The 12,367-nt window shown below is 33.3% G+C and overlaps 1 protein-coding gene across 1 annotated transcript; it reads left to right on the forward strand.

Annotated features, from left to right (window-relative positions):
• Positions 1 to 218: 218 nt before the first annotated feature.
• Positions 219 to 10,924, forward strand: LOC102802494 (cartilage intermediate layer protein 1-like). Its single transcript, XM_085499512.1, has 5 exons — positions 219 to 311; positions 4,501 to 4,577; positions 5,993 to 6,056; positions 6,393 to 6,656; positions 10,680 to 10,924. Exons 2-4 carry the CDS (start codon positions 4,512 to 4,514, stop codon positions 6,653 to 6,655), a joined length of 393 nt encoding a protein of 130 aa, XP_085355638.1. The 5' UTR covers positions 219 to 311; positions 4,501 to 4,511; the 3' UTR covers position 6,656; positions 10,680 to 10,924.
• The last annotated feature ends 1,443 nt before the right edge of the window (positions 10,925 to 12,367 follow it).

Here is a 12,367-nt window from a genome sequence, read left to right on the forward strand (position 1 = left end):
GAATGACTGTGAAAATAAAGAATTGTTGGGACTGTGCCCTTATGCAACCATGAAAAAAATAAAATGTTTCAAATGTAACACCTCGATTCTGGTGAGGAATATAACATTATATGCATACATACTATAAGTAAGACACATCCGGGTATTCTCTCTTGTCTTCTATTTCAAACACCCACATTTTCTGATATCTCCTGGTATTTACATCAAAATAGGTAATAAACAGAGGTGCCCCAAACTACTATCGCCCTTAGACACAGTCTACCTGATAACTGAAGACGAAGAACTCTCCACAATCAGATCTAGATTGACTCGTAAGTTATTGATTTCAAAAACTCGCACCATTTTACTAATCTATATTTCTTAACTTCTGAATGAATTGATATTTATCAACATTACTTCATGTAAAATTAGACCGCTGCCTCTTATTTTGATGAAAAATATGTTTACAAGTCTAAATACTATATAGTCGTTGCAATTCCCCAGTACGTATCCGTTTTTGACTTGTTAAATTTAGGGGTAAACCAGACACAAAATGGCATCAAGTGATATTTACTACGATGCATCCCACACTACTCCACCCCTTCAAGGACTGTAGATTACGTATAGGAATATTACAATAAGACTGTAATCTAAGAATACGCGTTTTACTCTGTTGTTAAGTCTCAGCCACTGTTCTTAATGTATGTCTATCATAAAATTGTTTTGTATGTGTTCTCCTCCGGCAACTAGGAATTGTCCTTATGCTGTAAATGCACTACCAATTTTTTCTCTTTCCTAATTATGTGAGCTGATTTGAAACGCAATCTGAAACAGTTAAATGTAATCTACGTAGTTTTATAAATTAGATACCATCGACTTAAGATATACTATCTCTTAAAAAACTTTTATTGGACTACTGTCAAACAATCTTGTACAGATATAGTTAAAAGATATATTTATATATATCTACAGCATGAAATAAATCCAACACATAATGTGTATGGGTGTGTGCTGTGTTGTGTATTTCATGAAGACGTATACGATTCTATACAAATAATATTATAACTAAATAATAAGATGGGCTTACAGCAGACTAGCTGTTGAATGATGTTGATTCAGACACTGAGAACACATCGATTCGCAAACGAAATGAATGCATTTCGGTTCCAAGTATTAGATTTATTTCTGGCATTTAAATGAGCCCATATTTGAAGAGGTCACATGACCAGCTAATAAATTATTCAAATCACTGTATCTATGTGGTGATACTACCCCAAACCTTAGCAACATATATTTAGTTGCAGGTAGGGTGCAAGACTTAAATTTCATACAATAAAAGTATGGTTTCCCCTGTATACAAGTAGTGAAAATGCAATCCACCATAACCTATATGCGGGTCATCTAAATGATGTGAACGATGTGCATTTAAAGGCAATGAATCTGTAATCCACCATATCCTATGTGCGTATAATGGGACCAAATGTTCTGGTTTTGTATGCAATCAAATAACTAATGTACAGATAGTGGAGTACAGTCCACCGTACATTACACATCTGCAATGACATGCAGCCCGCTAAATGTTTTGTAAAAACAGTGGAAAACATATTTTGTTGTCTTCTGCATACATGTTGTGGAAACGCATTCAAATGTTCAAGATATACAGGTATGCATTCTGGAATCACCTGTTTACAGGTAATGTGAATGCTGCTCGCCATAGTCTGTATTTCTACAATGAAATAATTCCGTTCACTATACGTCTTTTGTCCACATATCGGAAACACGGACAGTGGAAACATAGTCGACTGTCCCCGATGTGCATTTAGTAGAAATGGACGATGGTGTACCTTGTACATATATTGGGGAAGTAAATAACTAATATCTCCTTATTCCGGTGATGAAAAATATGCATTTTGACAAATCTCATCACAGAATGAATTCAATATGTGGAATCCACTACAGCCTGTCTTGCAAACCTACCTACCCTGTGACTATCTTCCACAGTCAGGTAAACACAGCATTCTCGAATAACCCGATCACATGATCAAAAACACAAACATTTCAAAATAAACGAGTCATGCACACATACCGGATGTTACTGAATATTTGGTTTTCTATTTTATATATTTTTTTGGTATTTACAAAAAAATAAAGAGATTTTACAGTCGTGATTCAAACCAACCTCGACGAATCGGCCTGACGAAATGCACTCACTCCCAGTAGTTATGTATTTCAACACAGCCGCCGTATTCACATCAGTGTGCCTTTACTACTCAGAATGCATGATTGTGATATTTATTAAATTGTGAATAACTAAATTGTCATTGTTTTCCTCATATATTTATCCGATCTTGACTCTTCACTATTTGGGGTAAACAATATGATTGCATACAATTCTCAAAAATGCCACAGTACTCCACTCCTCTATATGACTGTATACACGCAATGCATGCATGCTCGTTTATTACATCAGGTCTAAAACCTGCCTTATACTGTGCTTGTATTCAACAGTGCTTGTACTCAACATTCGGTTTCTTGGTATGATTCGTACGAACGTTCAAACAGAAATAATGTCAAAATTTCACACATAATGGTGTTTTTATTGGAAATAATAGTAATTTCTTTGGAGCTCAGTCAGCTAAATAGTTTACATACAAAGCATAACGTTTCGAGACCAACATATATGAAGTGCTTATTTAGCGGTGTTAGTGCTCATGGCTGTGTTATATTTCTAATATATGCCGATGTTAAAATGGGTAACTATAGGGCAGCACATTTTCGTGAAATATCGTAAATTCTAAGTGACTACCTGTGAGTTTCTCAGCATTGACTTTCCACCGTTCATTCAAGTACATGTTGCACGATGCGTTTAAAAATAAAACAAATGGACTGACTAAAATACTAAACTCTCAATACTACTTAAACAAGTATGTAAAACACAAAATATTTCAAATAAAACAAAATAAAATTATATGAATAGATCCACCTATGTTAACAAATCTGGGTATTTTTTAGTCTTATTTTAGTCAAATAACCACGCTTTCTGATATCTCATGGTATTTACTACAAATATAGACAATTGAACAGAGGTTACCCAAACTACCCCGCCCTACGACGCAGTTTACCCGACAGCTGAAGACGAAACACTCTCCACAATAAAATCCAGATTGACTTGTAAGTTACTTGTAAGTTTATCAAAATAATTTGTTGTTAAATTAGACCACAGTCTCTCAGATTGAAACAAATGTGCTTGGATGAAACATATATAGCCATCTATGACTGTAGGCCATACATAGGGATATTACAATAAGATGTAACCTAACGCTTTTACATTCTGGTATTGCATTTTACGAGCTATTGTCCTCAAAGTATGGTTGTCATTAAAGACGTTTTGTAAGTGCCCTTGCTTGGCTACTAGAAATTGTTCTGGCAAAATGTTTTGATAACTCATTCATATATTAATTTATAATCTGTAATTATACGCGATAACAATGGTTTGTGTAGTCCGGATCATCTTACCTATTTAGATTTTTTTTATCTCTTATAGTATTTTTGTCCAATGACTATATGTTAGTATTAAACAACTTAATGTGTATGCTAATTTGTGTACTTTTTCTTTGGCCTCTGCTAGAAAGAATTACACATATGGTTGATCTTTTCGATTTATGTAATGAATGTGTTGTTAGACAGAGCCAAATCCCAGTCTTTCAAACATAAGAACAATATCACAAATTCGTCAATACTGCGGCGGTGATGTAATGTGGTTCTGATGAATCAAATTTTTCAGATGTATGCAGGTGATGTCTCAAAGATTTTAGCGCCATGGTTGCAAATATACATCAAGACTCTTATTTGCATGTCCTTTTTTAAATTGGTAGGTGTTGAAAACACTATTTTGGACACACCACTGTATAATATTGGCCATTTGTTCTGTTGATACTATCTTGTCCTTCTGTTTTTTAACTTTACATAATTGACTTGGTTGAACTACTCGTAGTCATGCAATTTTATAATATCGACTTTGCAGTTCATAGAAGATATTAAATATAGGTCATCGAGCATAAATTGAACCCTTGCCGTATGTCAGCAGAGAAACAGTCCAGTGCGGGATGCAGGTTCAACATTCAAAACGTTTTTTTTCTGACAATAGTTTGAAAATATTTAATTGGTCTCACCTTTCTCTATGACTTCCTACGCAAATCATAGGGTTCTTTCATCACTAATATTTTCTGCTAGAAGTGCAGACATTTTGTTGATAAATATTAGTTGATATATATGTTCATTTTGAAGATTTACGTTATTTCAAACATACCTACGCGTCAACTAATTATATAATATATCGACCGAGAATTGGCAAATCATAACACATAATGTTGATAAAGGGGTGTGTTATAAAGTTTTATACAATACGATTATTTGCACAAAAGGACCAATATCATGATTATACTACCAAGTCTTTTTTCATATAAAATTCGATGAAGTATGATTTGAGCGTTGTTAATATGCATTTTTTTGTGATTCCAGATCCCTGCATCATGAAGTTTGCCGTATTACTTGTGGTCTACACTGCCATCATATGTACCAATGTGCGCGATTCAGTTGTAAGTACATCTACTATATTACAAAATGTTTGGAAAATCACAAAACACTCTGAATAGATTTTATTTACAAATTAAAACTACAATGAAACCACCGATAGACTACACTATTACCTTTGAATGGGGGGTTATTTTACTCATAACACCAAATGAAGTCGGTTAGGCTCAAAATATTCCAGAATGGCACGAGTTGGTAAACAGACACTTTATCATTTTTCTGTGACAATAAAAAAAGACACAAAAGCAAATGATGTGCCATGATTAATTATTATGATGACAACATACATTAGAAAACTAATCACATATATTTTAATGTTTTTTGTCTAAAACGCAATAATCTGAAGGCTGCTTGCATCATCGTTCTCATATATACTATATCCTCAATTTATATAATCGGAAGTTAAGTCTGTGTTATAAAAATAAGGACAACTATTTTGACTGATATATTGTATAACATGTAAAAACACGAATAATTATTAGTAGAATAATATTATTTTCATGAATTTCTCTATTACTAACATCATCAGAGTGTAATCACTCAATAATATTCAAATTAACTTAGTTATCATCAAATCAAGTACATAAATACAAAAAATCACCGATGTAACTTTGTCAGAAAAACTACATTTTTATAACCAGTAAACTTCCAGACACAAGTCGTTGAGTATATCACAATATTAACTCAGAAACTCATAGACATCACAATAGAAGAAAATTCAGTTTTGGTAAAGTGAATTGTTGCATTCGACTACAAAATATGATATGCATGTGTCAAGCCCATCTGAAATTTCACCGCTAAGCAACAGTGAAAGCTTATCACATAATCAATATTTATCGTAATATTTACACGCAATCGATTGTGCGAATAGTTTATTTCTATCACAAATAAAACAATCTTCACGTACAATACAATATATTACACAGTCTGAGTATACTTATCTGAAATCGATTTTATCACCTCGAATTCGATACATGTCACACTGAAGCAACCACACCGTGCCAGTGCAGATACAATGTTACCCAGTTGCATAAATGTTCAACCCGCACAACTTCAACGTACGACAATTCTCTATGATATCACCGCTGAACCCATGTGCACCTGCAAGTAAACGAAAGTCAACATGGTGATACAAAAGTTTTACAAAAAGGTTTTAATCTCTATAATGACAAAAAATAAAAAAATGAATGTCAAACTTGAATCTGTGCAAAATGACACACAATTTGACTACTCCGTTAGTGATTTTTCTCGTGTTATATTAAATAAAACTGTAAAAACAAACATACAGCCAATTATACCATACCTGCGTGAACATACCTACATGAATCCTTACAAGACAGAGATACGGCCCTGGGGATTTGATTCATTCACTGCAGACATTGTTTAATTCACTCAATGTATTTCCGTGTTTTTCACATAGCAACAATGGGATACAACTCCACACACCTATGTGACTTCTCGAATAGTTTACGGTGTTAATGCTGGTATGTATGTATGTACAATCAATATACATGTGTAGCAGCAGAAATGAAAATATGAATAAGTGAATTGTTTTTTAAGAAATGTGTTAATACGCTTTGATGTGTGCGACAGTGGGAGATGAATGACTATCATCCAGTGTTCGGACCAAGATCGTAAAATTGAAAGCATGAAAAGACGTATTTAGTGTATCAAACATCTAACATTTAATTTGCTCGGAATAACACTAGTGTAAAACAAACAAAAACCAAGAAACCCGCACATGTTTGGGTGTTTATAGATAACCATTTCCCACATCATACAAATGAGCAAACAATCTATTCTTTTGTTTAAACCCAAAGTGTGTGATGGAGCATGGACCGACTGGATTAATCTGGATGGCCCTGGCGGAGCAGGAGATGAAGAATATCTGTCTGAAGCAGCTGCCCAAGGACTAGTTTGCAGTAGTCCTACTGCAATACAAGCACAGACCGTAAATGGCATCCCCGCAGAACAGACTGGTCAATTTATATTTAATCATAACCCATATATCGGATTCAATTGTATAAATAATCACCAAACTCAGCCTCCATGCCTTGACTATAAGGTCAGATACTGCTGCTAAGGTAAGTGAATACACAATAAATGAAATCATAGAAGCCAACTAGAAATAACAATAATACCAATCGAATATCCAATAATATGTCTGAAGTAGTTAGTAGTGGCAAGTGTGTATAGGCCTCCTGGAGGTTCTAACTTTATAAACCCATATTTCTTTGATCAGTTAGAAAATAATTTGGTTACTTTTTCCACTAAATATGAATGTAAGGTAATAATTGGGGGAGATTTTAATGGTCGTACGGGTAATAAAAGTGATAGCTCTGATTGTAATGTGAACCACTAACCTATGGGTGATGTGTTTACTACTATTAATGATATTCCACAAAGGGAATCTATCGATAATGAGTGTAATATATATGGTTTAGAGTTATTGGAATTTTGTAAAAGTACCAACTTTAAAATTGTGAATGGAAGACTCTTTAAACAAACAGGGAGTGGAAATTTTACTTATGTTTCAGGTATAGGCACTAGTGTAGTTGATTATATTTTAACAAGCCCAAATAATCTCTCAAATTTTACGGGTTTTTCCATTGGTAATAGAATTGAATCAGACCATCTATCACTTGAACTTACCATGATGCTGTATTCAAGCATGAAAATAGTACTATTGATACTGTCCATCATAATACTGAGAATCTGAACAAACTAAAATGGGATACTAAAAAAGCAAATGTTTATAGAAATAATTTTAATTCAGAGGGCATTAGAAATCTAAGTCATGAGTTTTACGAGAATGTGATAGAAGGAAATATAGATGACGCAGCTACTAATTTAACAAATATTATTTATACTTGTGGAAAAGATATGGTGTGCAAGTCAAAACAGTTAAATGAGTGTTTTCGAAATTTTTGGTTTGATAAAGAATGTTTAGTCACCAGACGTGCAGTCAGTAAAGCGCTTAATCATTATAGACATACAAAAAGTCAGAACAGTCTTGAATATTACCTTCTATCTAAACAATCCTATCAAAAACCCATTAAAGAGAAAAAAGCAGAATTTCAAAAGCTCAGAAGGGATGAACTAATTAGCCTGTACAAACAGAAAAACTCTCATAAATTTTGGCAGAAACTTAAGCAACATAAAATTAATGTGTCAGAAAATATTACTATGGAGGAATGGTCACATTATTTCACTAATTTGTTTACCCCGGTTCTTGTGGAAAATGAAAATTACAATGATTTTTACGCTTCAATCTAAGATTATATGACTGATTTAGATATAGAGAATATTGGTATACCTGATGTAGATTTGGAATTAGTAGAATTTAACCAACCAATTACTATGACAGAGGTGAGGAAAAATTTGGATAAACTGAAGGCTAATAAATCACCTGGCCCAGATGGAATTCCTTCTGAGTTTTGGAAATTTGCACCTTTAGACATCGATATAATAAAATAAGTGAGGAACAAAGTGGATTTCAAAAAGGTAAATCAACTTTGAATAATATTATTGTTCTCTATACCCTTGTAGAAATATATGTTTATACTTTTGAGGTTAGATTCTATTGTGCCTTTATTGATTATGAAAAGGCATTTGATAGAGTACACCATTGTTCATTATTTTATAAGTTGTCAAAAATTGGGATTAAGGGGAAACTGTTTAAATCACATTATTCTATGTATCAAAATATTATGGCTGCTGCGAAAAAGCCAAAGGGAGTTACTGAATTTTTCCATATTAATGTTGGGCTGCAGCAGGGCTCTGTTATATCACCTTTACTGTTTTGCTTTTACATAAATGACCTTAAGAGTGCCCTCCAACAAGGACGGGAATCAGTTGTGTATATAAATACTTTAAAACTTTTTTATTTGTTATATGCGGATGATTTGGTGTTGTTCAGCAGCACACCTGTTGGATTACAAAGATTACTTAATAACTTAGTGGATTATTGTCTAAAATGGAGACTGAATATTAATCTGAAAAAATCAAAAATAATTGTTTTCCGAAAAGGGGGTCGTCAGAAAAAATATGAAAAATTGTTTCTGAGGGGTAAAGAAATTGAAATTGTAGCAAAAATATAATTATTTAGGCATAGTTTTTTCGAGTTCGGGAAAATGGTTTCAAACACAGAAAGATATCTCGGAGCGAGCTAGAAAAGCACTATTTTGTTTGGAAAAAATCATTATGGGGTTGGGGGGACTGCAGCCTGATCTTGCATGCAAAGTTTTTGACTGTAAAATATTACCAATTTTTGTTATACGGTAGTTGTGTGTGGGGAATGCGGGGTGTAATAGCTGACATAGAAAAAGTACAAAATAAGTTTTGTAGATTTCTATTGAGAGTTAGTTTCAACGCTTCCAATGCTGCAGTAAAGGGTGAATTAGGAAGACACTCAGTTAGAGTTTATGTTAATATTGAAATGGTCAGATTTTGGCTGAAACTGATTCAAGAGGGCGGCTCAACTATTTTAAAAGAATGTTATAATTATCTATACCATAGAGCAGAAGGGGGGTCTAGGTGTTGGGCTTTAGAGGTAAAAAATATTTTATGTACATCTGGTTATGGACATGTATGGTATGAACAAAGAATTGATAATAGCGAGATGTTCTTCAGTGAATTTAAAAGAAGATGTTTTGATATATCTGGACAGAATTGGTGTGCAGAAATTAATAAAAATGTAAAGCTTCAAACATATTGCATGTTTAAACAAGATTTAATATATGAAAGATATCTTGCTGCTATTTCGTTGGCTACCCCTATCTATTCATGCGCTATAACTAGACTTAGAATTTCCTGTCATCCCCTAGAAATTGAAAATCGTAGAACATTGGGTATTCCACGTGACCAAAGATTATGTCCATTTGGTTGCAGGGTCACAGAGGACGAATATCATTTTACTATGGTTTGTCCAAAATATGAAGCACTTAGACAAAAATTCTTACCAAAATATTATTTTTCACCACCAACCAAGATGAAATTCATTGCAATGCTACAGAGTACTAACTCGTATATTTTACTAAGTTTGGGTAAATATTTGTTTAAGAGTTTTCAATACAGAGAAACTGAAATGGAAGTATGATTTGAAGTATATGTATCTTGTAATTTTAAAGCGACCGTGTGAAATTTAAGTTTTGAAATGTAACAGTACTTTAGGCCGGTGGCCATATAGTGCGGAATAAAGAAATAATAATAATAATAATATGTCTGAAGGGGAAATGCAAATGTTGACAAATTGTCAATATCATACAGCATAACATATTATGTGTAGGCATGCGTTAATATTAGTGATATGGTGACAAAGTTAATCAGTTATTTAAAATAATTTAGCCATCTGATCTAATGTGAATTCTTTTAATTGGCACTAGTGGATTTCTAGTATAAGATGATGTTTCGTCATTGCAAGTCTACTATCACAGTGAAGTCATAGTGACCAAACCAATATAAATGATCAGAAATAAATATTTTTCTCTTTGCACACTGCTGAATATATATCTATAAAAAATATAGATATGAATAATTTGTATATACATCTGTGATCTAATGAAGATGTATCAAGTTTTCTGTTTTTCTTTTTTGAATAAACAAGGTCGGGAATATGTCAGGCTTACCTACTATCGTTATTAAGTGTGCCCATTGGCCTAACTGATGAGCTGTCGAATTATCACTTGTTTATATCGCTTTGACTCTGGCATATTCTCAAACAGTTTTTAGTTTAATTTGCCGACAATTTAATTTCTGATCATGACACGTCATAAAAACACAAACTAATTACAAAATATAGATTTTTTATACTTTTGACAACAACCAATATATTACATTAACGTTTGATACATACGCACTTAATCTGAGTTAAATCAGCCCCGCGTATAACGTTTATTAAAAAAAAACATGACCATAATGTTGAATTTGGTATATTGAATAAAATTAAAACGAAACACAAACATAATAATAATAACCCACTATGAGTGATGCAGTATCAAGTTCCGATTACAATCTGAGATTACAATCATCCATTCATCCATGTGGCGCATGCACTAAAAAATACTATTACTTTTTATATAACTATTTATTCTCCATTACCTCCACAGCTTATCGCCATCAATGCAGTTGACCGATACCAACGCAGTTCGTGGAAGTCCGCCAATCAGCTATATGCTTGCTGCAATATGCTAAATGGAAATACATAAAATATAATCCTCCTCCTAATTAACATTTGTCTTCGCTAATAGTGCATGTATAGAATCAATAATATATTGGATGACACATGTATTACATGTTCAATGTATCTTTTTCGAAGGTGCTTACCACAAATAAAGTAGTGTGACATACTGCATTTGCTATTGTATTTAGTTAGTAAAGAATTGTAGGCATATTCATTTTCTTACATTATTTGTATACGTAATTATGAGATTGAAAATAAGGTGAACAATGATGTGATTATTTTAAACTCTGAGTGTACCCTCCTAGAATCTACTCGAACTTGGACAAAACAATATACAAGACTGGCATTATAGAATGGGACCTGGTTGAAAATTATAAATACAACTACTGGGCTACAACAACAAGCTTGAAAATCTTGCCCATTGAACACTAAATACATCTCTACACAGGAGGCCACCATGGTTTGATGCACACTTTATTTATTGCTGAAAAGTACCAATTGCCAAGATTGATGTAACGTAGTAGTGTGATAAAAGCAGCCAGCTCTTGTTTGATATTGAAATGCAGTCATTATACAGACAAGAAATGCCATCTGATACACTTAAAAACTATTTGAATAGCCGGACCAATTTTTGAGCGCTACCGCCCACGTAATTCCAATAATTCATAGGCGGGATGTGGAAAGTTATCTCAAACGTCAGACGTACAAGTGAAATATGGGAAAATGCATATGACACGTACTTTTCATTGAATAGAAACTAGATGCCTCCACACTAATACGAAAATACTATCCAACCAAATCTGAATAATGCCTCTCAAAATAGCTTCATACATTGTCGTGACATTAAGTCATCAATCAACGCTATGCAAATCTCATGAAATTGTAACGTGAGACCATTGGCTCACGATGAGTGAAATATCAGTATTATCAAATATTGATGACACCTTTTATGCTTCTGACAAGACTATATAAAAGAGTAGAGAATATCAATTTCTCAATGTAAGAACTAAATATTATGGCAATAAATAGTGAAATTACATTCCCAAAATAAGAGCTTTCTCATCAAGGTAATATAAACACAACATTTCTTTCTATCAGGATTTTCTTGACAACAACACTTTTACATCTGTGATCGATGCGCATTGCTCAAACTCGTGGATGGGTCAATGCGTGATATCCAGGTATTGCGCTATACGGGCTATATATATTAAGTTCAAATACATGGCTTCAGACTATTTCCAATTATAATTTAAATTATCATTTATATGACCTTTCGTAACAATGACAGTAGTGAATACCACAATCATTCACTTGGAAATAATTCAAGTAAAATGAGAGTAGCCTGGTAAATAAGCATCATAATATACCACCTGTCGAATGTTCATTTGCTCTATGATGCATTGTAAACTCCATCCGAAAATACAGTATTGTTTTGTCTAAATAACCATGGTGGCATCCTAAAAAGCCTGCATTGACACTGTTAACTCAACAAATAGAAGATTAAAATTAAACCTGTCAACTGATTTTGAACAACAACATTTGTATGGGTATATAATATTTCTGTGACGTCCGTACAGTTTCAGGCTTATGTGTGATTTTGCAGTATATTATTGA

Source organism: Saccoglossus kowalevskii, chromosome 5 (genome assembly GCF_978046115.1).
Source record: "Saccoglossus kowalevskii chromosome 5, keSacKowa6.1, whole genome shotgun sequence".
Classification (NCBI taxonomy): domain Eukaryota; kingdom Metazoa; phylum Hemichordata; class Enteropneusta; family Harrimaniidae; genus Saccoglossus; species Saccoglossus kowalevskii.

Excerpts from the sequence above, each read along its gene's own strand:
- LOC102802494 (XM_085499512.1), top strand. The coding sequence starts at position 4,512 with ATGAAGTTTGCCGTATTACTTGTGGTCTACACTGCCATCATATGTACC. Across the intron at positions 4,578-5,992 it reads CCAATGTGCGCGATTCAGTT|CAACAATGGGATACAACTCC; the intron begins GTAAGTACATCT and ends TTTTTCACATAG. Across the intron at positions 6,057-6,392 it reads AGTTTACGGTGTTAATGCTG|TGTGTGATGGAGCATGGACC; the intron begins GTATGTATGTAT and ends TTAAACCCAAAG.